Genomic DNA, 27,485 nt, shown 5'->3' with positions numbered 1-27,485 from the left:
AACTGCTGTGATTTGATAGGCATGCATGAAATGCTCATTATGTTACATTTTGAATGGCTTTTGCACATTGCAGATTGGATATAGCAAATTCATTTTTGTTTTGTGCCTTGTATCAGGCTGATTCTGATCAAAGTGCTCTTCAGCTGTTAAAATGGATCAGCTAAGTGTCTCACCCACAGAAACCAGTCTCTAGGAGACTTCTCTAGTGGAAGGGTTTAGATGTTGCAGCTGTTGATTGTATTTGGAGGCAGGTCTAATCCATCAGAATCTATTTGCAAATTCACAGAAACCAGTCAGCCTTTACTTTCAAAACAAGTTTTAAATCACATACCTCGCAAGAACAGGAATCGTCACTTTGGCAAATGAGGAAACTGAGGCTCAAAAAGTGAGACCTCAGGTTTTCAAGAGCAGGTGCTAACTTCAAGGCTCTCAACAAGCTTGACTCCTAGAAAGTAAGAGCAATTTGGGTGACACTGTGGAAGGAGAATGCATTGCATGCATACCATTTCCCAAGAGAGCCCTCTAATATTAGTGTTACTACACAGACTACATAAAAAATGGACACTACCCCTGTTTATTAATGCAAACCTGCAACTCCTGTTGTGTTTTTTAATTTAACTCAGTACTCAGTGTGATATATATATTCTCAAAGCACACCCATCATATCAAGCCGTTCAGGTAATTCAGGAATACAGACGCCTAGTTTCGGATTTCAGATGTGTTTTGACACGAGAACAACGATGCAGCTCAGGCCTACCACAACAGCAGTTGTTCTAAATGCAAGCAGCAAACAAATACAAGCTTGAGAGACTAGGTAAAGACTGAGAGCTGCATTTTCAGCCTTAGACGTCCAAGTTCCTCTTAGGTCCTTTCACAGAGATGGATTCTGGTAACTGAGGTGAGATCACAAATAAGTTAGCTAAGATTCAGGTCCCATTTACAGGTCTTCCAAATCCTTTTCTCTTTCCCATTTTTTCCCCACATTTGATGTCCATGTCCTCACCATCCACCATCACCATTCTCAGCTCTTTTGTTTCTATATACAAATATTTCAAGTATGCCAGCTTATGAATGATTAAATCACTCAAAAGAATTATGACACTGGTTTTGCTCAAGTCAAACTTCAAATCTGCTTCAGATTTACCATTAACCATTTATCAAAGTGCAGGGGAAGAGCACTTGAGAGTGATTTGAGAAGTATACATATTGCAGATTCATGATAAGAATCCAAAGAAGATGGGTGCACTGGCATGTCATACAGAAACCAGTGGCATCGCTATTTATTGTGCACATATATGAAAGACTATACCATAGGAGTTTTAGTAATGCCAGACACAAATCTTTTTAACTAGACAAGTAGATTATTGTGTTTCATTAAAGTCAATATACGCCTTTAAACACATTGTACTGGAAAGAACAAGCCAGTTAAAACATTCTGCCAGCCCTGTGAAAAACAGCCAGAATGCTCAGAAGCCATGTTTTTAAGCCTATGCAAAACTATCATAATTGTCATTACTGCTATAAGGCAGAGGTAATGAAGTGAGAGTGAACAGGATTGCAGGCACCTTTGGCAAGCCAAATGTTAAAACACATATTAGAATTACTCAAAAATTACAATACCATAAAAACCCCAACCCAAAGAAATAGTCTTACTTCTACTACACAGCCATGATGTTTGCGTGTACTTTTCTCCTATGGACGCACTGATGTCAGATCACAATTCTGAAAAACAAATAAAGCTGCTTTTCTATATTCTCTAGTCTGCATTTCTACAAATCATGTTGCGCCCCCCCCCCCCCAATTTAGGAAAGTTAGACTTGATGCTCCTTCTTTACAGAGAGGACTTAATGCTGCATCACTCACTGCTAGCAAAATCTGGTCAGTCTTAACTAGCACGGAGTCTATCGCAGTAGCTGAAACATTTACAGAGTCTAAACATTTTTGCAAGCACTTTTAGGATTAACTTTCTACCATTTTCCCAGCAGCCACATGTATATAGTAGACATGCAACTGCATTCAAATCAAGAAGATCTCCTAGTTAGGCAGTTACTGTCTGACTGCTGTGCACAGCAAACTTCTTCAGGGCAAATGAGTCTCTTACCACCAAACGCTTTTGCTCTCAGTTAAAGTTTGGGTAGATGCTTCACCCTCAGGGCTAGGGACTATCCCCCAATATACACACAGAAGATCCACTACACTAGACACTTCTTCCTCTAGGGAAAGCGCTTTATAACTATTATGCACCTGATATGCTGTTGACAAGACGAAACTAGTCAGTCATAATCAGACTGAGATGGAAGTTACCTACCTCTTCTGAAGTTACTTGCAGAAATAAGGAGGCAGAAAAGATCAGCCAGATCCTCAGTTCTCTCTACAATTTTTGCATTATATTCATCATTCCAAACTTCCAACATTATGGAATCTGAAGACTTTTTCTCTATTAGCAGAAATATCCTCCTATGAATGCTGAAATTAAGTTCTGGTAATTTTATTGTCAAATTCTTTACAAGTAATTTATGTTTAATGTTTGCATACACATTTTGATTTAGCTGTTTGCTAAGAAAATATTTATTAGGATTGGAAGTTTAACATAGTAAATCAAACACTTAACATTCACTGGACTTCAAACATAGATATAAAATACCTTACAAAATTTTTCATGGAATTACACAAAGCAAATGCACAGGGTTTGTCTGTTTCTACACTGAATTAATCCCAAGCCAAAACCAAAAAATAACCACTAAAAGATCACAAAAAAGGCATGATAAACTGCTTTTTTGTCATTGTTGCACTGCTATGTAATAAGCCCTTTTTACAAACATTTACTTAATGTTAAAAAAAAAATCAATTAAAAATGTATTCCATCTAAAAGAACTATTGGATTAACAGCTGATTTTTTAACTGACCTTACACCATGAAATTCTATTAATAGAGGTACCTTAGTCACTTAGTTTAAAATAGGGAGAGTAGAGATAGAAAAAAATTAACCTTTAGTAGTCTTTAATATAAAATGCACTAAATTTTCCAAAATAAGAATATTATGACACACTAGTGCCAATTTATGCTGACAAAAGCTGACAATCAGCTTCTTTCTAACTAAAATTCATTTCACAAAACCTTTATATATTACATGAATATTCAAGTAAACTATTTAAAAATATTTAAAAATGCAAAAACTGAATTATACAGTGTTTCAGAGAGATGGTTAATTTGGGAATGCTGTCATGTCCAACTAAATATATTTATAGATATACTTTTTCTTATTTTTAAGACCATCATGATACTACCTGATATTGCAAGAACTCCTTGTCATTAACATTTGATATTTTTCAATGTATAACTTCAAAAAAAATTATAAGGGTTTAACACATCACTCTGTACCTTTTCATCACTGTTTCTGTGTACTGTGCGACACTGAATCACACTACTGGCTTCCCTTTGTAAAGTGCTGAGTAACAGCCAAATTACATCAGATTTAACTAGAGATGACAGTGCTCAGTGTCTTGCAAAAAATCACCATTAAACTGCTACAATCAAACAATAAAATAAAAAGTTCAGCTGAGTAGCGTGTGTTCACCAGTGTCAAATCTCTAACAAAACCCTGAAAGACTAACAACACTTTTCTTGCTGGCTGCATTCTTTATATCCATTAGCTGCAAGGACATTAAAATATTTTATTAATGATTCAAACACTGGACACCTTCTCTGGTTGAAAGCAAGTTGCTCACTAGTTTTGGTCAAGTGGCTTTTGGGAAACTTTCAGAGCAAAATAACCCAGCAACAGGAAACTGGAATGAAAAATGCCAACCATGCACAGTTATATTACTGCAGAAATTGAGTAACACATGCAAGACAAAGAAAAGGTCAGAACATACCAAAGTAGCAATGGTTAAGAAGTTAGTAAAGTTTTCACAGTGTTTCATACAGCCTTTTACTTTAACACAAGTGCATCACTTACCACCACTATTGCTCAGACATTTTAAAACATCTCTTGGCCATGCAGATCAGTTTGAGAAGAAAACAGCAAATTACACTTCTTAGGCATTTTTAGACATTAAGTACAACTTATAATTTTATTTTTATATTCAGTCTTATCAAACAGATGTTTTCAAGATATAAGCATTCTAAGTGTTGGGCTTTAACATTCCTTCCAATTTTGTTGGATCCTGAGCGCTAAATGCCCAAAGAACTGGCCAAATATACAAAGCTAAGCTTTGCTCAAATAGCCAAGTTATTACGTAAAGAGAAGGTATAGGGAATTTCTTATTGGCACTCCTAAATTTCTTCCTTCCTAACCTTGAGATGATCCTAACCTTGAGATGGTTGAATTTTATTCTGTTGTTCACATACATCTTTGCCTCCTGGAAACATTACTCTGCTTGGGTGATTTATGAAGAAGTACAACTAGACTCAAGAACACCACTGACTTTTTTTTTTTTCTCTCCGTCCAAAGAACAAAATACATATTTTTTCCCCACTTGGCAAATTCTATTTGACGCCACATCACCACCACTCAACATTAACTCGTAAAACAGACTTACTCCACTGTCAGACACAGCAGGGGAAAAATGTCCAGAGGATAAATGGGAGGCTCTTTATCAGATATAATTGCTTGCTCATAAGGAGAGAATCCAGCTTCCCCTTAGTTATTCTTTCATAAATTAATAATTTGTTAAAATCATAGTCACAAGAACTTTTAGCTATTACACAAAATTCAAGTTTAAAAAAACCAAGAATAAATTAGTTACAGCCTTGTAAACAATTGTTCATTTATGTAACATACTGGGGGGGGGGGGGGGGGAAGTTCCTCTACGTAATAAATCAGACAGTACAAGGCACACATCACACTTAAGAATCCAAAGTGATAAAACCAGCAGATGCCTTCATCTTCTTTGTTCGCTGGTGTAATTGTGCTATAGACACTGTAAAAATATGTAGATTTTTGTTTACATTACAGTCATTTGAAAATATTTCATGACTGTGCTTTTTCTGGTAAAATATTTGTGCTATTTTACAGTACAGTATGATTTGAAGCTCTTGGAATGAATCTTCTCAAATGTTCTCTACAAAGCTGCCGGGGAAAAGGCCAGTTTTTCCATTTCGTTGCAGAGTACCTTTGAACCAGCCATCCTCACGTTTTTTGTGTACAAAAACAATGTCACCTTCTTTAAGTTCAAGTTCTGCTTCACTCTGAGGAGGATAGGATACCACAACCCTGTACCTGTGTAATTAGAAAAAAAACCCTTCATTTAGGTTTTTTTTTTTCCTTAAACCAATGCTGTAAAAAATATTCCTGTCCATGTCAAAACTTATGAAAACAGGAAACTGCCTAGAAGAATTTGCTGAGTACATAACAACTTATAAATTAAGTACAACTTGAACAGAAAATAACAATAGCAACGTATTGAATTTAAGTCAAATGTACGCATCTCCTATCAAGTTTTTTTCACCAAGATTCCTGTAAAAATACATACAGTGGTTAAATAGCAGGAGAAAATTGTAAACATATTTTTGGATATAAATTTGCAGACTCTTCCACTCAGCATGACTCAGCAATAATCGTAGCATTACAGCAGTAACTGGGCATAATTTTACAACTGTATGTTTAATATGATATTATCCCAAGGAAGACTCTTAAGGAAAGGCACAAAACAAAAAGCAGCAACCAACAAAACCTATTAATTTGCATTGTTGTTTTAAATTATTTTTGTTTATCTTAGAAACTTTTCAGGATAGAAAGCATACCATCTTATTTGGACACAGTTGCACAATTTGTTTACTACTATATTACAAAGAAACATTTTTAGAAGTGTTCAACTCAACAATTTTCTTAAGCACCTGATACAAAGAAGTATATTTTTTCAGTTTTTCAAATTAAAATTGCTTTTCAAATATGAGCACATTAAAAAGAGGCTACACTCTTCTATCTCTATTTTTAAACATGCATAACACCACTCAATCTCTTCTACCATGGTTTGAGTTCACATCAACCTAAAATTTAAGTGTTACAGCTCTGTAGACAATTGCATCAACTTCTTGATCAAGTTTTCTGATAGATATTATAACTCAGTTTCTAGTTACACAACCAATAATGTTTGCATGTTGAAATCAAGTAGAATCCATGGCTGACTGTAGAATTCAAAAGTTTCTAAGGTTAAGAGCCTTAAATGCAGTGCTAGGAGATCTGTTAGACAAAATCTAATTTCCTGTTAAAATCAGAACACTTTGCACTCATGAAGATTACATATTACTTAATAGATTAAGATAATTCTTATCTCAGTAATCTTAAGATAATTTATGATCCTAATAGATTAAGATAAATTAACAATATGATGAAAACACAAAATAACAGGATACTTCTAGTAAAGGATGGAATACCAACTATAGCTTAATACACACGTAATAATACAAGTTAATTCTGTAGTACTGAAACAGAGAAAGATACTGTATATTATAGTAGTACATTCTGCTTAAGAACATATAAACCAAAAATGAAGTGCGTTTATATAGTTAAAAGTATTCAGAAAAGAGTAGCAGCACTGTGTAAATAATTGAAGTCTCTTGGGAAATCTATGTATAGCAAATCATATTAGGACTTAATCAGTTGTCAAGTTTTATTTATCAGTGATTTATAAACTATGACTTTGTTTCAGTTATGACAATCCCCAGATTTCAGAGCACTGGAATTATTAGATTCACACTTCATAGAAGTTACCAAGCCAATTATAAGATTTATTAGTGTACAGCTTCAGAATGCTCCTCATTCAACCCAGGCAGCATGGCAGATGCCTGCACTAACTTCTGCTGTGGGAAATATGGGTTTTAATGCCAACTTAGGACATAAGAAGCAAACATTTTTAATAGACTAAGTTCAATTAAGACTGTAACCTACTTGAGATACTCAGGCAGGACAAAATAGTAAAGGATAAAGAACTGCAATAAAGCTATGAAGAACTCCTACTATTGCAATAAACAGGTTGCTTTCAGGCTGAAAATTAACCAGTGCACTACATAAGACACCCATAGCACTAGTTTTATCCAAAAGAAAGCCGTTAAAAAAATGGGTTTCAAGAAAGAATACCTGCCTGCCTTACCTTGCATTCTGTCAAATCCTGCTCTGTAAACATTTGACTTGAAATATGCTTGGTTTCAGTTTCTAATGCTGTCTGTCAGTAACCGCTATGCTCTCCTGATTTGATATGCCTCCTGAGTGTTAAAACCAACAGCTTTGGAAAAACCCATCTTCTCTTTGCCTTCCCTAGAGGATTAACAACTTGCGCAGAAATACAGTTCTCCTGAGCTTTCCATACAGTTTTGAACTCCCTCAACCCTACAGTAATTTAGTGCTTCTTCTTAACTTTTAGCTTCCCGACTACTTTGATATCCATCTTGTAATCTAATGTCTAAAAGCACAACATCCCTCATGTTAAAATGCTGGTTTACTACATTTTTCAATGTTTAATGAGAAGAAACCCAAAGGCTTTACACCTTTAAATCACATCTCCTTCTTCTTTTGTTATGACAAGCCATCAAATTTTTTTTGCCACATTTTACAAATTCTATTTGCCCAAATAGAGGTGATCAGATCCAGACTCATCACACATTCACACAGCTGTATACTCACATCACCTTTGATCAGCTATGGAACAAAATCTATTTTTCCATTACCTATTTCATCATCTACAACATACTGCCAAAAGTACCAATTTCATGCAGAGTAAAAAGCTTATGCTTCAGCTCAAAAGTTCATTGCCAGGTCCCTGGAGAAAAATAATCACATTTACTAAGCATGACCTATGTTTTGGAAAAACTTGTTCGTTCCCACATGTTTGAATCTTCTAAAACACTTCCTTGTTTATCTCCCTATTCAGAATTTGCAAATGTTTTTGAAGGTCAAATTTGCAGATCTTTTGTGGTCACCTAATCTATAATATCTTATATGCACCTAAGCTGCACAGTATACATTTTCTTCCTTCTATTTTCTTTGACTGTCTTACGGTATTTTTCATTAATTTTCAAAATATTATCCTAATTATTTTTAATCAGCTAGTGATAAAATATTAATATTATAAGAATGAAAGTACTTTATCTTCCCAGAAGCAGCCCCTATATTTGCCATCAGTTCTTTTGTGCTATTCCTAATGTGTCTGTGTCTGGCTGTATCCCACAATGCTTTTGCACTTTGTATTTGCAATTTTTATTTTTATTTTGTTTTGAGGAGAGGGGTGGTGGCAGCAGTGGTCTGTCTTCACATTTCTCCATTCTACTTTTCATTTTTAATATTGGCATTTCTCACACTTTTCAGTAACATGAAAAAGATTATATCTTTCATGTGTTTCACCCTTTCTTCATTGCTTCTGTTTCACTAGACACAAAATACCGCTTTTCTTCCCAGCTATTTGTAGTTGATTTTTGGACAATTATCTGTGATTTTACTGATCACCAAGTGGATAAAAATATTTTCTCACATGCAGATAATTTTAGCTGGGGAAAACACAGAAAGTTGGAATTACTATTCTTATACAAGTTAAATTCATACTTATTATTCAACTTCTTGCTTTAGTTTCTTTTTCTTGCACTGAATTTTCACTTTTCAGCTCACTTATGCCCTGCTGCTGTGCAGCTCTCTCCTGCCTGCTGAGTAGGTGCCTTGACTCCTACAGATGATCAGTGCCCATCTAGGGCAGACTGATTCTCAGCATTTAATTAACAGCATTAAATGCTGCCAGATGTGATAAAACCTGCTGCCCTCTAAAGCCTCTGGCCTGCTCACTACAAGCAGATGTTACACTGGTCATTTTGTGGTGGATAAAATTACAGAACAAAATTACTGCTGTCTTTCACTGTAACTGGATGAAGGATTCATATTATAGTTTAGGATATGCAGTGATGTGTATTTAGGTTTAACTTCAGGTCTTTAACACCCTTGTGGGGTGCTGGGAAATTTACTATTATAGTGCTGTATATTTACTGTAAAACTTAAGGCTATTTAATCAGTGTTCCCCTCTAAAAGAGAAAGTTCATAAAAAAGAGTTTGGAAAATTCTTTTACCCCTTGTCATGGAAAAAACTGAACCCCTCAGATAAACAAATTACTGTGTATTCATAGCATAACATGGCTCCCTCTGGGAATTGCAGAGAGTTGGGTCTATCTTTATAATGAAAAGACAGTGATCCTTGGCTTTGTCAGTGCTGCATCAACATAAAAAAAATCACACAACTTGTGTCTTGGCTGGAGAACCAGAAGAAACGACCGAACACCACTGCAAAATCTCAGGTGACAAGAACTCTCCAAACTGCTACAAACTGGAAGCAAGGCTTGGCTGAAATTTACGTTTAACTTCTCTGCTCCTTCTATACAAGGAACATATGAAAGACCATGGACCACAGTGAGCAAACAACCCAGTTCACAGAAGAGTGAATACAGGAATGGGAACTACAGAGAAGACCTGCAATAGTAAGATGGAAGGGAGCGTCATCACCTTCCCTTCCTTTAGCGAAATCGCCACTGATATTAACTATCCATCTGTAAATCCATGTCACAAAGAGCTTGTTTGCTATCCAACAAATCAAATGCCCATCCATTTATTCTGTATGATAGGAAACAAGTTCTCAATTTTTATTTCCAATTTTCTGTAGAACATACAGGAAAGACATACTCTAGGACAACTTGCAATTCTAGTCAATGAAGAAACAGTGGGATTAGAGTAAAAATGTGATATTGCATCTTAAAGGAAGCAAAGGGTTTGGGCAAAACTCCATATCCAAAACAGGAACATTTCAAAGCATTTTCAAGTGCTTTCCAGAGTTGAGCAAGCTACTTTTGCTCCTAATTCATGCAGAATAATCAGCAGAACCTGACTCCTAAATCCTCTAGTCACCTTTGAAAATAAAACTTGAAGACTAACAATTACACTGCGAAGCCAGAGCCAGAATAGAAAGAGTACTGCTTCTTTTTCCAGTCGGATTATAGCCTGTGATTGGAATTGTGACACTTAAGAGCAGAATAATCTTAGCAGGAGATTTCTCTGTTATTCAGCTTTTTGTTGAGCTTATCCTCATGAATACTTTCCTCCTCAACCCCAAATTTTCACTGAAGATACTGTTGCATCATCAGTATGTTTCTTACCCATCCCTTCTTCCAGACTCATGAAGATTAATCAACGCTTATAAATTACTTTGAAAATACTGAGTACAATGTAAGTAGTAAGTATTATTAAGCAACATACTTTAAGCAATTTGGCCTAAGGAAATGGAAACATGACAAGAGAACATCAGCAGGAAAAACATTAACCCTGCCCTGAAAAGGACTAAGGGAACCCAGATGAAATTCTGTCTAGCTACACTGACCAAAATGTAACAATGCTGCAGGACTACCAGGGAGAATGATCTTGTGGTAGCACTTCTTTGGTAGCAATTATCACTTAAATAATAGTAAGGATACAGAGATATAGTAAAAAGAATGTTTGAGTGTATGTTATTATAAGATCAATAAAAATGTACAGCACCATTTTCTGTAAGTAGTTCTGAGAAAAAAATGTCCATCGTGGAAGTGAAAAAACTACTTGTTGTGATAATGCAAATAGCTTTACACAGATAGCCACTGGTCATGCCAGAATGAATTTGATATTATTTTCACATTCAAAGTATAAAAACACATTACAGTGCCAAACAGACTTACGATAATGTGAAAATAAATGATGTTATTCTTACAGAAAAGTCTTTCAGATTTTATTTTCCATCTCTAAGTGTAAAACTACTTCAGAAATCCAGTATGAAATAGAGATTTCCTGCAAGGAAACTGCATAGAAACAGTAATAACCTTTTAGAAAATATTAAAGGTATGACAGAAGTAAAATAAAAGACAAAGTAGAAACTTACATACTGTCTGGCTCTTACTAAAGGAATATAGCTTAAGATCAATGGGCCTCTGGTAGTACAATGGTATGCCCACACACCATGAGTTAATAGTATCAGAACAAAGTCTACAATAGTCGGCATGAATCAGTTCAGTCCTACAGCTGTTAACATTGCAACTCCACACTTTTTTTCTGTATGCCACAATCCTGCAGCTACTGCAAAAGAAATCCTAGGACACTCTTCATACTGCTTGTCTACTACCAGGAATAATAGAGAGACAGTAGTTAGAAACTGCCACTTTCTTCACAGTCCATGCAATCTACTGAGGACTTGGAAATTTGAAAATAGTAGGTGGACACAAAAGAAGTGATGGAACTTTAAAGCAACTGCCTGGCAGTTTCAGAGTCCAGACAACTATGTGTTTTTCAGGCTCGCTTGCCAGGACACAGAGGCTGCCCTAGAGCTTGCTATGTAGAGTGCACAGTAATGGGGCATTTGGGTAGTAAAAGTATCTTTGCAGCAGCTCAAGAAATCACATATTAAGCCTACTCATCGATAAGGATCTCATTCACCATATATTTAGGTTGGCAGTTATGCACTTCTAATAACCTTAAAGGACTAACCTGATATTCGTAAATCCAAGAATATAACGTGTTCATGTTTTGCCAAATAGGAGGCCTATTTTATCTACCTCAGTTCTCATATCAAACCTGTGATCACCGTATTTGAGTGTCTATTCATTCCAAAACCTCAAAGTAACACAAAAAGTAAACAAACATGAGTGTTGGTTGATAAGCATATAAAGCATTTTTTAAAAAGTTTCATCTTGCTACAAAATCTCAGCATTTTGAAGCAGTTCTAATATACACTGCAAGTGTCAGAAAGCAGATTTTTTTTCTTGGTTTGCCTGAGTCTAGCTGTGTAGGATAATTTACCTTTCACAGACAAGAGGCCTGGATTCATTCAGGACCGGACCCAGGGATGAGCAAGGCTGCCGAGGCGGTGGTGCTATTGGAATAGAGGAATCCAGAGAACTTGTTTTCCGATGCGGTGTCTCCTGTGCCAGCCCAGAGACCTCACTGTCGGTGGGACAGGATCCAGCTTTGCTGTGACCACCTGTTGATGGAAGCTCTGGCCCGACCGCACCTTGCAGGGCTAACTCTGCAGCTGCCTGCTCAGCCTCCAGTGTTGGTGATGCTGGAGGTGACAATCGAGGTTTGCGTTTAGTGGATGCTCCAGAAAGCAGTTTCAGCAAACCTTTTTTTTCTTTCTGTAAACCAAAAGCAGTGCCTCATTTTAGAACAAGTCTCCTGTGAAGAGTTGAACACTGTCTTCTGATAGATGGCATCATGATCAGAGAGGACTTGGTAAATTATGAGGAGATATTTGAGATTGTACAAATTACAAAAGATAATTATGAAAATTATAAAAGAGAAAGATAATTATTAGAATTCTAAAGAGAAAAACAGTAAGTAATTTAGACCATAAACCAGCTAAGTCCTTTCGCTTAGTTAAGTTAAGGCTTACCTTAAAAGCCAGTGGCACTGGCCCAAAAGGTTGTCTAGAAAAAGGAGTGAGGAGTTAAGATTCCCACAATGGGAATCTAAGTAGTAAAACATTTCGTTAACGTGGAAGTTTCTAGGAAGGCATAAAGAGTCATTTCAAACCAAGGAGGGAGAAAAGTCTGCCCTGGAGGCTGCTGTTTAGATAAGTGTCTTTTATTTATCCTCCCTCAGTAAAGGGAAGACCTTCATGATTTAACAGAAATGTGCCACAAGGGGAATGTATTGTGTTTTGCTGCTCTGCTAGAGGGGAGAATTGTAAACATTCTTTTTGCTTGTCCAGACAGGAATCCCTGAAGACTATTACTTACCCTGAAGAGAATTATTTAAGTAGCTTTTGTATTTCTTGTCTGTTTTTTAAAGGGGTGTGGCAGTGATCTTCTTACCAACCCTTTGACTGAGTGAATTTAGTGCTTATGAGAGGTGCCAGATTGTAAGCCCTGGAGACAAAAATAAGCTATTTAACCACAGAAAGAGAAAAGCATGAGCAATGTGAGATTTTCAGTATAGCTTGGGATGCAGTGGAATTGGTGAACTGTGAATGAAAAATCCTTGGTCCTTCTTCCAAGTCTCCAATAACTTAAAGCTAGTTCAGCAAAGAACTGCTGTCTAGCAAGTGGGAAAGAAAAAGAGAAGCTCAAAAAAACTAACAGTCCAAATATGTTAGCACCTTTAACCTTAAACTATAAGTTTTCTAAAAGCCCTGCCTAAGGGCACCACAGTCTGATTTCAGTAGCTATGGCTAAAGCAATTTTAAAACAAAGTTCTAAGTACCTCCATTCAACAATAATCAACAAAAGTAATTAAAAAGTGGGTGAGATTAGTGTACAGCCTACGATTAAAACTTTCATAAACTTCATTAAGGAGTGCATGTGGCTGAAGAGTAGTAAGGTAAAGTCTAAAACATTTGAGACGTAAAGAAAGTTGTCAAAAGGAGGAAGAAAAATTATAACTACACAACTGTAAAACAAAACCAGTTAGAAAGTTGGAGGAATGTTTCTGCCTACAATATATATAACATAATCACATGGTTTGTTGGACAGTGAGAATGAGTTTAGACACAGAGGAAAACACTTCAAATAGAAGGAAGGAAAGCAGAATCACTACAGACTCTACTGGTCAACAGTTAGAAAAGACAGTTACATGCTTTTTTTTATTTTTGTCCAATAAACACTACTGGTAATATGTTTTTCATAATCTCTCAGTGTGTCTGCTTAAAAGGAAGGCAACCTAAAAGAAAACTGATTTTCACTAAATATTAGGCTTATTTCATTAGACTGAACTTTTTATGTTCCCACAAGTTCATGGGTTTTTGTTTGTTTGTTTGGGTTTTTTTTTCCATTACAGGCTTTTTAGTTTACAGATACTTACTGATAACATTTGCTAACCATACAACTTTCTAAACTATTCAGGAAACTGACTGCAGGTAAAGAAAACCAAAATACTTAAAATTCCAAAAATTCCAACAGTCAATCTAATAGTTCTTCTGAACTTCATCCATTCACCCTTTGTTTTTCCTGCTTAAGGCATGAACCTGCTACCCCATATTAGGCCTTCTCCAAGGTCTGCTCTGTATTTTACCCATCCTAAATTACTCTTGTATGGCCCAGAATAAATTTGCCCATAGCTGTAGTCACAAAACAGCTGCCTGAGTTTCAGGCTCAGTCTTAAAAACCTTACAATGCTGCTACTCAGCAAATGTAAGAAAAAAATATGGATCTCTTAAAAGTGTGCATGATGAAAATGGGAGAATTCAAGGGAATGATTTTATTCTCTACCCACCTTGCCATCCTTGTCTGCTTTACTGGCAGCAGCATTTCCACCAGCTGCTAAAGCACTCTCTGGAGATGCAGGAGCTCCAGGGTGAGTGTTTACAGTTCTTCCACTAACATCTCCCTCCAAAGACGAAGCAGCAATGTTGGGAGAATTCAAAGAAGCTGCTGCACATGCCAGTGGGATGGTTGAGCGGTTCACATTCACAGCCGTGACATAAGCAGCAGTATTTGGAAGCTGGGGCTGGAGCTGCTGGGAGGCAACAGAGTGGTGGGGAATGATCACAGCTGCAGGAATAAGGCATGTTGGACTCTGTGCTTGTATGGGTGTGACTGCTGCCGTAGGTCTTTCTTGACTGTGTGCAGCAACTAGAACAAAAGCATAAAATGTAGGAGATTTCATGTTTTCACAAGAAACACAAAGTGAGGTAGGTACAGCCACTGTGTTATAGCGGATGAGGCATAAGAAGCTTCCTTCCTACCTTTGTAACTTCCATTTATATTACTGTAAGGACAGCTTACACAGCATCAAATTTATCTCACAAGAAAAAGCATATGCTACCATACTTGCACCAGTATGCAACAGAAGAATAACAGCACTGCAACTATTGTGGAGAAATTCAAGCTGCTAAGCAAAATGCTTCATATACAGACAGAGATGCAAAGTGAAGATTACATTTTAGTTCGTAAGAGCTAGCTAAATACTGCCTGGGACTTGTTTGTTCCTTTTAATATGCTGTGTAGTTGTCAGGGCACATAAAACAAAGTTGCAAGAAACACTCCTTATAGAAACTGCTAAAAATATAATTGGAATGTTTTCCCTAAACTATTCACAAAATCCACAACAGATTTAGTGGGTCTTTCAAACAATAAGTACAGTGGCAATTACTGCTATGAGTAGTTTCTCTGAAAATGTAAGCTATTGTCTCTTGGGATGTTTAAATATGGAAGGGGATTTACTCATACCCCTGTGAAATAAAAGGAACATCTACACTGGAAGCTGGAGAATAGCACCAGGCTGAATACACTAACCTGGGCTCCAGCCTAGCTGCAAAGCACAGAGCTCTGCATAAACTAATTTACCCTTTCCAAGAAGCAAAACTGCTATGATACTTACATGGTCAACCATACATGCTTTTGGATCATTTCAACAGCTTGGGTATCTCTGTACCACTGGGTGGTATGAAGTGCAGACATCTTAACTGAATAATGAGGCAAAATGCAGCACTCCAGTGCTGCCCAGCCTCTTTCCTTCAAATACTCTGAAACTTAGTATCTAAGTATCCCTCTAGCTTGGTGCATGTAGGTCTCAAACATATCAATTCAATCTGATTTTTCAGATACTAATTAGAGTTTGGGGCTTGTTATAAGTGATATCCTGGAATCAAGCCTCCAGCACTTGCTCTCTCTATCCTGCTCTCTACAAATTCCCCTGGTAATTTGGTTAGATTGCATCAACAGAGTATTAGAGAAGACCAACAAAGTTCACAAATTTGACATAACAATCCAACAGTATTATAACCAATTACAATCTCTATGATAAGAAACACAAATTCTTTCTTAAAAAAAAGCACCACTAAATGCTATGTCTATTTTTTGATACATAACCTCTTCCCCTGTAGCAGACCCTTCCTATGTCTAAGTACCATGAACATTTCAAAAAGGAAGATGGGGAGAGTGCAGCAAGTTTTTTTGTAACAAATAATTATTAACACTGCCTTCTGTTCATGAGACAAAGTCAGTTTTCTTACAAGTAGCTGCTATTCTTCAAGATATGACTATACTTACATGCAATCAGTGGAGTACAAACATGGAATAGCTTTCTGGTTTTGTTTTCTTATCCCTGATGGAATCCATAGGAAAAATGCTTCAAGTCACCCTATTTTCACATAGTTCATCCTTTAATGAAATAGGCAGAATATACATTTTCTTTCCATCAAAGAATGCATACCCTCTCAGTGAGGGTGATGTCAAGCAATGTCTCACTAAGATCATTTGAATAAGGGTCCTCAAAGTCCTGAGCTAAACTGAAACTGAAGAACAGCCCTGCAAAATGCAGCATCGATCTGTGAAGCCTCATCAAGAGAGTAAGACTCAGCAAAGGTACTAGGGAAAGCTCAGGATGATCACATTTCAGATGCTGACTACAAAGTTCTTGGTACCATCTGAACATAAGCCATTATTGCTTTAGTTCTCAGGCCCTTAGATGGGACAGATCTGTACTTGTGACCGAACTGCACACCTTTACACCACAATCCAATGCTAAGTTCTCTGTGAAGAGAGTGCAGCCTCTTTGATTTTTCCATTTTGGACCTGAAAGTTGGTGGGAAGTATGCTGTCATGTCTTCCAGCTGAATGAAACTGTAAGAGCTTATTCATCTTGACAGTGGTGCAGAGATGCAGAGACAGAAAGGCCTCTGGAGCCCAGAGCCTTCTCCTTTGTGCTGATACTTGCAAACTTCTAGGCAGCTTGAAAGAATGATTTAGAGTAGAAACCACCTATGTCTGAGAGGCAGGAAAGTACAGATGCTTTGCTTAGTTTCTCTTACCAGCTGCCAATAGCACCTGGTTATTTTTATTTAAAGGTAGAGAATAAAGTTGTTACAGAGGACTATCACATCTGTTCCAGCGTAAAATCAGACTGCAGGAATATGGGGCCAATTAAGAAAATAAAATATCTAAAGACATATGTACATATCCTACCTCCAAAAGCAAACCTGGTGCTGACATATGAACATGCACAGGGTGTTTTAGGAGATGCATGACTCTGAAGAGGGAGTGCGCTAATTTATGGATCTTGAGATCATAAGAAACAGTCATCCTTAAGGGGATAACAGAGAATACCATTTGCATCTTTTGCTTTCTCTTCTACTCTGCCAGTAAGAATTTCGTGATTAAAAAAAGCCTTTGTCATGACTCTCTCAGCCAAGAGATCTTAGGCCCCAAATTCAAGGCTGAAAGAGGGAACACTGGGATAGTTTGAAATGGAGGTTTGTTTTATTTTTCTTTTTTTTTCTTTTCTTTTGATGCTCTAGGAGCAACTGCAACAGATTAGGTTCCAGTTGTGTGGTATTTTCCTAGCCTGGCAAATCCACAGAGGAGTGCATGGATTTGGTAAACAAAAACTCCTGAAAACACCACTATCAATCTTTTTGGATCTGGGTTTAAATAACAAGGAGGCATGTTTCACTATGATGTGGCCTGCCCCAGACAGTAAAGGCAGAGTTATATTTGTCAGAAATATAGAATTTTATGACATAGATTGTATGGATCTTGAAGCCAGTATAGCCTTAGTGTTTCAGAGTCAAAGCTGAAAGGAGTTGCAGTCAAGGTTAGAGAACAAACTGGAATGCCTAAGGACCAACCCTGAGACAGAGACCTGAGAAAGAAGAAGGAATGAATGCTAAAGGTCTTCAAAGATATTAGGAGATAATTTAAAAGTGAATGCTAAATCAAAGCAATCTGCAGCTGTTATGCAGTTAACATGAAAAAATAAGCTATGACTCAGACGTTCTTATCACTTTTATTACTATAAGAATTGCATATGAGTGGGGAAGCTCAAAGAATGTCCCCATCCCAGATACTGCTGGAATAAAAAAAATTCCACCTAAAGTACTTGCATATAAATTCCTAACAGTAGGAGTATGTACATACACACAGTTGCTTAGAAGAAAATAATAAAAGATTCAACTATTCAGAGAGATATATTGTCATTCCAGAAAGCATTCAACTCTAAAAAATGACATAAAAAATACCTTAAAAAAACCCCAACACATATTTACACATACCTTGACTCCAGCCACTTGCCCAGACAGACCCTACAGTTTGTCTACCACACATAAAAAGCTTTATTTTATTTTATTTTATTTTATTTTATTTTTTACCTGTTCTAACTGCATTGCGAGCCTGGTTGACTGTCATTTGTCCTGTCACGTGCATAAGGACCTTGGTTTGTGGACTAGTTTGGATATGTGCTGCAGAAACCACAGCTGTGGGTACTGTGCTGGAGTTCACTGCCACACCATTCCCCTGGAGCTTCTGAGATGTTCCACTAGCAGTGGAAGGGCTGACCATAGTTACCACTCGTCCAGTTTGGCCAGCGGTAGACATGGGAACTTTTGTTTGTGATGCACTTGTCACTGTCCTGCCAAAATTAAAAGCAAAACACTAAAACACAACTGAAAAAAGAGCTAGTTACTAAAACCTGCAGGTCTTCTATTATCCAATTTTAGCATTAAATACAAGAACAGAATCATTTTGGACTTGAAACTAGATAAACTATTTAGACACTTGTATAAAAATATACCTTGTAACTGGAGCCACATAATTTCCAGGAAAAACACCAATCTTGCTTGTATGCATGGAAGTTCCCTTGAACCAGCCATCTTGACAGCGTTCAAACACTAAGAACATTTCTCCCTTCCGCAGTTCCAGTTCATCTTCTTTTCGAGGAGTGTAAGGGTATATAGCAATATACCTAAAAGACAGGAAAGTAGATGCAATTGATAAACCTAAAACAATTGAAAACATCACTTGTGTTTTCTGGCAGAGAGAGTTCAGTCAGAGATGAGAAGGCATGGCAGAAAGGGTTATGCATTGGTTGATCCAACATACTGTTACAATATTAAAACAAGTTATGGCAATATTAAGGGAAACAATGACCTTTAAGAATATCCTCCTAATTGCACTTTAATGTAATGTACAATACTTCTAATAATACTGTCCGTTTTCTTAATTTAGTGAACTTAATTAAATATGTGTTTATCAACTACAGATCCCAGCATATCCCATCTTTCTCTCCCTACACCTGCTTCTAGTATCACTTACACTTTGTAACATGCCAACTTTTTTTTTTTTTTTTTTGGAAGGATGGGGAGCATGGAGAAGTTCTGTTAGTTGAGAGTGAAAGATCAGTATCAGAACTACTTTTCAAATTGCAAAAGTGGAATCTTCCTGTGCAACTGCAGTGCCAAAAAAATGCATGTTACTAGAACTTGAAGGCTATGGGTAAGGTAGGTAGCAGTTATTCACTTGTAAAGTTTATTTCCCCTTTTTCCTTCTAAGCAACATTAATGTATAATACAGTGCATCTGAAAGATAGTGAGAGTTCAGAAACATTTTGCATTTTTCTTTTTAAAAACACAGTCTTAAGAAAAAAAAAAGTAAAAATAAAACTGAAGCTCCTGCAGTTGCATGCTGGAATATTCCTAGGGAAGTCTTCAAATAAGATTGCACAGTTTCCTATTATCACATTAAAAAGCCATAGTGTTTTAACCACCACAGTTTGAATGTAAGAAAACTGTTTTAACAGTTTATATAAAAATGTTTATATAATTATGGACCCAGACCTATGTGAAATAGCATTCTAATAAATCACTTTTTCTCAAAAAGAATATAATTTTCACAAGAGGTAGCCAATTAGGGTAGATGGGTAGACTATCTCCTTTTTTGAAAAAGGATCCACAATTACTTGCAATGCTAGTCTTTCCCACTCCCCTTGTAGCCCCAAGGGTTAAAAAAGCAGCTTTACAAAACATTCTTTTGCCAAAATTGTCTCTTGTGCATAGTAAGGATAGCATTATCTGTATGCTTCTCCTTTTTGCTTTCTATTTTTGTTCCTTGCTGTCCACCCAGGAAACTCTGCATTACCTGCAAAAATGCTTTAAAAGCAATATAGGTACCTGGTAAAGCAAGTCCAAAACATGCTTTAAAGGCAACATATGACACACCGGCAACAAAAGGCTTCACTGGTGCGTGATTTAGGGGTGATCTACAAAGCCACATACTCTATGGGAAAGCAACTGATGTGCTTTAATTGGTTTTCATTAACTTCCCTTTTAGTGAAATCATTCCAAATTTCATTAGTATCCTCGTATAGAGCAACCCTTTGAAGATGGAGGATGGAAATAAACGAGATGGGAACTTGATTAACTGCACTAAGCACAATAATCCATAAGAAGCAGTGTTAAAATGCTTGACACCAAAAAACCAGCCCAAATCCAGATGCACCTGCTATACAAGAAGGGTGCTCTTTTGGAGTGGGAGGAAACCTGGTGGGAAGATAAAAATAAAGACACAGAACAAAAGCAGTCCTTGCATTATTCAGATATGTCCTGTTAGATGGTTCAGCCACTCCTGATTTTTATTTTTTCTTTTATCGTTCTTATTCTCCAAGCTGCACACAAAGAAGTTTCCAAGAACAAAGATGTCGTCAGCAGCACGTTAATATACAAAATATTTTCACCCAGAAGGATGACACACGTTTGCTTGCATTACAGGTACGAAGACATAATGCTAACTAGCAGCTTTCTGCCTTAATTCCAAATTGCTATCCACTAATTAAGTGAACTGTAGAATCTTCAGTCAAATTTCGATTGCAACTTACACAAGCAGTCTGACAATGACATGCTAATATAACAGTCTAAACGAAATACAGCACTTTCTGTGTTTTGGCATAGGTTATTCCATACGAGAATAGCCTTTTCATACCTCACGTAACAGAAAACATTGAATAAATTCAGTCCAGTATTTGCCACTTGCGAGTTACACAGTCTGCATCACTAACTCAAGGATTCATTCATTTTCTGCATGATAAATACTTCATATTTTTGATGCGAGTCCTTTCTATACACAACAACAGCTGATTATATTTATCTCAGACATAAATAACCCTCAGTATGAAGGCTATTTGGGGATGACACCTTTATGTATGTTTTGTTGCTTTTGTTCTTAGTTGTATGCTTGACTTTCTGGGAATTCTAGCAGAACATAGCCAACTGGCATGATATAAGTATATGTGAAATTATTGATCTTGTTCCATATTTCTGACTGGTGAAGTTTCAATTTTACTTACACACTTGGACGAGTTTGTGGTCGTAAATGTGCCATTTGGTCAGTTGATCCTGATGTAGGCCTTTGTATTACACCTGCAGACTGAGGTCCAGAAGAGGCCGATGCAATGATTGCAGCAGACAAGAGAGGTGGTGGTGGAAGTGGGGGATTCATATTCTGATTTTATGAGAACAAAAGAAAAATAGCAACATATGATCAATAGTGTTTGATTAATTGAATCAGCTGCCAAAAAAAGTACGATATTCTAAGGAAATGGGAAAAAAACAGCTGAGTTCAGTATTCTTTTACCTACTGCTATGATATAACTGGAGAGTTAGGTTTGTCTGTATTTCTCTTTTTCCAGTTTAAAATCTTGAAGTCTTGGCAGCTAATTAAGCAAATGACAAGCAATTTTTCAGCACAGGAAAAATGGAAAGCATTGTTTGTAATTATAACATCTTTAGGATAGGACTCCACAAAAATTCAGAAGCCTTCCAGGAGGTAGATTTTGCATCCTACTGCTGACTGTACTTCAAAACATGATTGTTTTTGTAATCTGAAGCTGAGACATAATATACAACTCAGCAGCAGTGCACCCAAACCTACCCCTTTTGGGGGAAATTTTCTTTTGATGTATGGGTTACAAAAATGAGCACAATACGAGACTGTAGTCACTGAGCTATTGTTACCACTTTCTCTTATGCTTTTAGTTTAAAGAGTTAGGTTTTGGAATTCAGTATTATCAGATTGGTAATCTTTAACAAACACTCCAGTAAAAAGGCACGGTTCCTTTACAGGGAGATCATAATGGGGGTCCTGCCTACAGGCTTCTATGCCTTTTGAGAATCAATAGAGCAATTGTTACCTTCTGCGCTGTAAAACCTCAGACAATTCTTTAGGACCTTGTGTACTGACACTCCTGGGAAAAGTCTCTCACAAAAGGAGAACTTTTCCTTCCCCGCTTCCAAAAGTAATTATTTGTGTTACAACGTGCACAAAAAGATTAATAAAAAACCTCCAACATTTGAAAATGTAAAAATTAATTTTAAACTTGATCTTCAACTTAACACAATCCTTTAATACTGAAACAAAACTCTAAACCACCCCATTTCAGGTTTAAAACCCACATAACAAAAACATAAATTAACAAAATGTCCTGAAGTACTGCCTGGCTGTTCCAGTACATCAGCATATGAACGCACAGCATTACATTATCAGTTTGGAAAATATATAATTGAAAGTCATTTTAATTCCCCTCAAACAGCCTACTTCTAAAGGTTGTTTTTTTTGTTTTTCTAAACAAAAACCTATAAGGAAAATAAGTTTTACTTCTACACTGTGTGATTATTACCTTGCTGCATTTGGTGAAAGTATTAATAAAAAGACAGCTCTCTGAACTAGTCTTAAAGTCAAGACACAGTGAAGAACTGCATGATTAAAAGCTTTCAAATCTGGAGAAAACTGATGAACTCTTATAATTTTTCAGTCAAAATTCTCATGCTTAGTTATGATATAAATTGCATGGTATATTGTGAAAATTCCTGGTTTATTTAAAGCTTTTTTCCTGATCGTACATTAAGAATTTCTTAAGACCAAATAGGTGTCCTGTATCCAACACAAAGCAGAGATGACCTGCTGGAGAAACATCATTGTGTGCTTTGATACTAACAGTTGAGTTATTTACAAGAATGGCAATCGCATTTGCTTCACATTCTAGATCCCCATCCATCCAACAATCTTTTAAAATAAGTTGATAATTCATACTGAAATACCAACATTTCTCCTTCAGTTGCTTTACAGCAGAAGTTAAGTTATCTCCCCTTTCCAGTCAGCTTCAACAAATGTCTTAGCTGAATCCAAGCTGAATGTGAGCATCTAACTTTTAGGCAACCTGACTATAGAATATACATTCAAATCTTTTTTTAGGCATCTAGATTCCTTTATACATGGTAGAACCTGTAAATCCACATGAGGAGACGATTAGCTGGAAATCTTTAAAATTAAACCTATTCATACACAACATCAAGATTGTCACGATTGCACACTTCCTGCATCTCTAAAGATATAAATGCTGGGCATTGTATTTTTTTCTTTTGAACATACAATATACATTTAATTTTTAGCTGCAATAAAGGCACCTTCCCAGCTCTATTTTATTCTTCTTTATTCAGGTTCTGCTCCCCTCCCTGTGTCTATTACTATGGTAATGAAACCTGCAGTAGAGCCACAGCCCAATTAAACTCCTAAAGACTTGGCAAGTACTTAGAAATATAAATAGACAACCTGATAGTCTTTAGAGGACTAACGCTCCTCAGCTTGCACTGCTGCAACTTGATAAAATAGATCCAAATGCTCTAGCCAAGTTTTCAAGAAGTCTTCTGGCATGTAACCATTTTTCTAGCCCTTGAGAAACATACCTACCTCCAGAGCACAAGCTAGTTTTGATGGTTCCCATATTCAACATTCTGTGAAAGAATATATGCAAACCTCATGTGATTTAATAAAATATGCTTATCAAATTAATTAAGAGTATTTTTATTTTAGGTAGTTCAGGGGGAAAAATTGAAAGTTTCTGCAACTACTTTTCAGACAAGTGTACTTTCAAGCATAAAAACCAGCAAATAAGTGATAATTTATTTTTTTTAATTGGAAGATGAAACATTACATAATTTGATACTTAATTTATGTAAAAACTTCAAATAGTACCTATACTCCTGCCCTAGAAACACATATGTATTACTAAGTTTAACTATCATTAGGCTGCATTCCTGTATCAGTCAACACAAGATCAATAATCAGTTAATCCAAAGAACAACAAAAGGCACAGCAGTGAAAAAAACCCCATTCGTTAACTGTCTTCACTCCCACAAGGTCTAGGACAAAATATATGACTTGCAAAACCTCCTGAAGGCTAACAAATTAAGGGTCATATTTAACAAAATTCCTGAACTATAAATATATGTTGTCAAAAACAGGCCTCTCATACAAAATCTAATTTCTTTCATCTGCTTCCTCTTCCCAATAAAAGTTGAATTTTTGTTGGTTAAAACTCAGTTCTCATTTAAACCTCCTCCTGACTTACTTATGCTATTGAATCAGCTGCAACTACAAGAAAAGGAGCTAAATGTCATCAGTATACTATAACCCTCACAGCTTGTGCCTCATTAATAATAATTCAGACTACCTTATATACTTTAACATAGGGGAACAATTTTTTTGTGTGTGTGGGCAAGAGAACAGGACCAGAAAAAACAGGGATTTTTAAATTTTTGAAACCTTCAGCTCATAAGTGAATGTAAACCACCCAAATATAGACCACCTATCTCTGCTAGTTAAGTGCACATACCAAGACACCATTTCAAAGTCAACATATTCAATCTGCAGAAGTAGCAATACGGATATCTAGGTCAATTGCAGTCCAAAATACTTTTAACTTCTCAAGAGACTGTAAAGACAGAATGAAAGGAAGGTAAGTTATCTGTTGTTGCTACATTCCCTTTTTCTTCAGCTGCTTTTGAATGTAACTCTAACTTTGCTGTGGTGTATTTTGTCTCTGTTTTTCCCATATCATGGTTCAAATCACATACTTCCCTTAAGAGTTTTTTTCAGCAAAATCTATGGCAACTAGATCTCCTCCATTAGATAACTACCTTATAAATTACACCCAAGAATTTCCTCCCAAGTAAATGAGCCTTACATAATTGTACGTGCATACTTTCACCCAACAACTACTGAACCTGACATCTGCTATTTATATTTTATAAAGAACTTCAAATATACTAAGCACCTACAAGGTTCAAAAATGCCAGTGGCCAAGAAGAGCAGACCAATTAATGCCCCTATTAAGGGCAAAGTTGTGGTTTGAAGTCCCAGAGAACAGTGCAAGTGATAATATCACAGTCAAAAGCCTCAGCTGTGAGAAGTCTGTCTCAGTTCATAGCTTCTTCAATTTCAAAGAATCGAACCTCAAAACACAAAACAAGAATTAATGCTGCCAGCTAAAGAACTAGGCTAAAGAACTGCTGCTATAAAATAAAACTTTTAAATAAATTATCACAGCTTTTCTGAATGCAAATTAAAATTTGCTTAAGTGATACAAGCAGCAGATAGCATATATGGTTACTCGACAAAAGCACTCTCATTCCTAAGTCTTATTTGTGTCAATTTTGGCTGCAAATTTGGAAATTACTTTCTTCATACAACATTTGGTGCCAAATAGCATCTACAAAAGATTATTATGGACAAAATAAAATTAATGCAATTGGCATTTTTTGAACCCCCATAATATATCCCAAAATAACAATGTAACAAACCAAAATGTGATCCTATACATGTACACAGATAAAAGACTCACAGGCTCCTTTGGGCTAGGAATTAATTTCAACTGTCTTAGAGAAATGCTATCCAACAAGACAGCTCAAAATATCTCCTCTTAACAATAAAAAAACCATCTTTCTTACAGAAGGTAAGACACTAGCTTTTCTTTGCTTCTAGATTCAGGACAGATAAATGTAGCAAAGATCAATAAATTCAGGATTACTGTAAATGACTATGTCCTCTTCTTCACTGATGGGGAATCATGCTTATCTTCTCTGATATCTTCCTTCTCCCTTAATCTGAGTTTGGCATGAAGTAAAACAAGTTGTATAAATGGCTTGCTCTCAAAGAACGATCAATTACTTTAAATAGTATTATAAACACCAAAACAACTGACAAGAAGAAGATCCAATTAAACCATCTTCATGCTAAAGAGAAACTCTCCCTGTTCAATCCAACTCCCTTGTCATTTGCTTAGTGTTCAGAAATGAAGAAAAAGCTAAAGGGAGAAGCTTAGAGAAATGCAGGACTTTATACTTACAAAAGCAAAAAATACAAAAGCAAAAGACTCAAGCCAGCCACTTCTGATGTATTAAATAATATGATCACAATTGTTCCATAGCTTAAAATTAATGCTCAGAATGTCAGGGAGGGTATTTCCAGAAGGGAAACATCTAGAGAAACAAGAACACCACTTTGTCTCTTTACCTGTCAGAACCATTTTGCACATTTCTAAAATTAAGACAAGAGTTTATGAAGCAAGAGGAAGAGTGGACGTAAAAGACACACTTCACAGTCTGTGACTATAAGCTGCATCATCATCTAATATCATCTATAATAAAAGAGCACAGGAACGACCTGACTGTAGCCTGAGCTGCCAGCTTGTATTTTAGTCATACTGAAAACAAGTCAAGAAGAAACAGAACATTATGTACAGAAGGTTATTGACTTTTAAAGAGGGTGGCAGAGAATAATTCAGATTCTCAATGGGAATTATATGCCTAATTGGAAACATAACCAGGAACATGGTTATCACAAAAAGAAAGTAGCACTCCAGGATACAGGACGATCACGTGGCAGGAGTTTCACTCCATGCTGCACTTAGCACTGTAATTTAATTCCTGTGGGTACCAATGGTGAGGTTGCTTTTGAACAAGCTTATGCAGCTAAAGCACCCGAGGTGGTTTAATGACTGCACCAGCACCAAAATAAAGTATTTTTCCATGTTGGCATCAAAGAAAGAACTACTGATTCTTAATAACTTACAGAAGTGTTTGTTACTGAGAGAAAAAAAAAAAAGGAACTTCTGACAGACCTTTTGAAATTATGCTTTGAATCCCGCCTACCCCATCCTCTCCAAAATATATCTCAGCCACGAATCAAATCAATCACTCAATGTTTGCAGCATATATGTTAGCTAGACTTGTATTCTGACCAACAGCACAAATGATACCAAAAGCGGTTTTGCTTGCTCAGGTCTCACAGGTATTTTCTGAAGGACAGGATGAAAGAAGTATAAAAGACGACATGGATTAGTATATAAGCAGCTAATTGTTTCTAGTATTAGATGTATACCTCATATGCAAAAAAAGGACCTGGGGATCCTTCCTGGTGGACACCAAGTTGAACACGAGCCAACAATGTGCCCTACTGGCAAAGAAGGGTAATGGTATCCTGGGCTCCATTAGGAGGAGTCTTGCTAGATCAAGCGACATGATAGCTCCCTTCTCTTCAGCACTGATGAGGCCAAACCTGGAGTACTGTGTCCAGTTCTGGCTCCCCAGTACAAGAGAGACATGGGCATACTGGAGAGTCCAGCAAAGGGTCACTAAGATAATTAAGGGACTGGAGCATCACTCCTATGAGGAAAGGCTTAGAGTGCTGGGACTGTTCAGCCTAGAGAAGGTTCAGGGGGATCTCATCAACATATATAAGTACCTGAAGGGAAGGTACAAAGTTGACGGAGCCATGCTCTTTTCAGTGGTGTCCAGTGAAACACAAACTGAAACACAGGACATCCAGTCTGAATATCAGGAAACAGTTTTTCACTGTGAGGGTGACTCAACACTGGCACAGGTTGCCCGGAGAGGTTGTAGAGTCTCCATCCTTGGAGATATTAAAAAGCTGTCTGGACACCGTCCTGG

The 27,485-nt window shown here is 36.7% G+C and overlaps 1 protein-coding gene across 3 annotated transcripts in view; it reads right to left on the bottom strand.

The window, feature by feature from the left end:
• Positions 1 to 2,550: 2,550 nt before the first annotated feature.
• SH3RF1 (SH3 domain containing ring finger 1) overlaps positions 2,551 to 27,485 on the bottom strand; it is a 90,392-nt gene continuing 65,457 nt past the window's right edge. For all 3 annotated transcript variants that reach the window (XM_075028741.1, XM_075028760.1, XM_075028751.1), the window contains 6 exons: positions 21,047 to 21,201; positions 18,500 to 18,670; positions 18,078 to 18,337; positions 14,204 to 14,562; positions 11,795 to 12,129; positions 2,551 to 5,221 (listed from right to left, as the gene is read on the bottom strand). In XM_075028741.1, the coding sequence (XP_074884842.1) occupies positions 5,053 to 5,221; positions 11,795 to 12,129; positions 14,204 to 14,562; positions 18,078 to 18,337; positions 18,500 to 18,670; positions 21,047 to 21,201 (1,449 nt within the window). In that variant the 3' untranslated portion in view covers positions 2,551 to 5,052. The remainder of the gene's footprint in view (positions 5,222 to 11,794; positions 12,130 to 14,203; positions 14,563 to 18,077; positions 18,338 to 18,499; positions 18,671 to 21,046; positions 21,202 to 27,485) is intronic.

Source organism: Buteo buteo, chromosome 1, assembly GCF_964188355.1.
Source record: "Buteo buteo chromosome 1, bButBut1.hap1.1, whole genome shotgun sequence".
Taxonomy (NCBI): Eukaryota; Metazoa; Chordata; class Aves; order Accipitriformes; family Accipitridae; genus Buteo; species Buteo buteo.
This window is presented reverse-complemented; position numbering and strand designations above follow the sequence as displayed.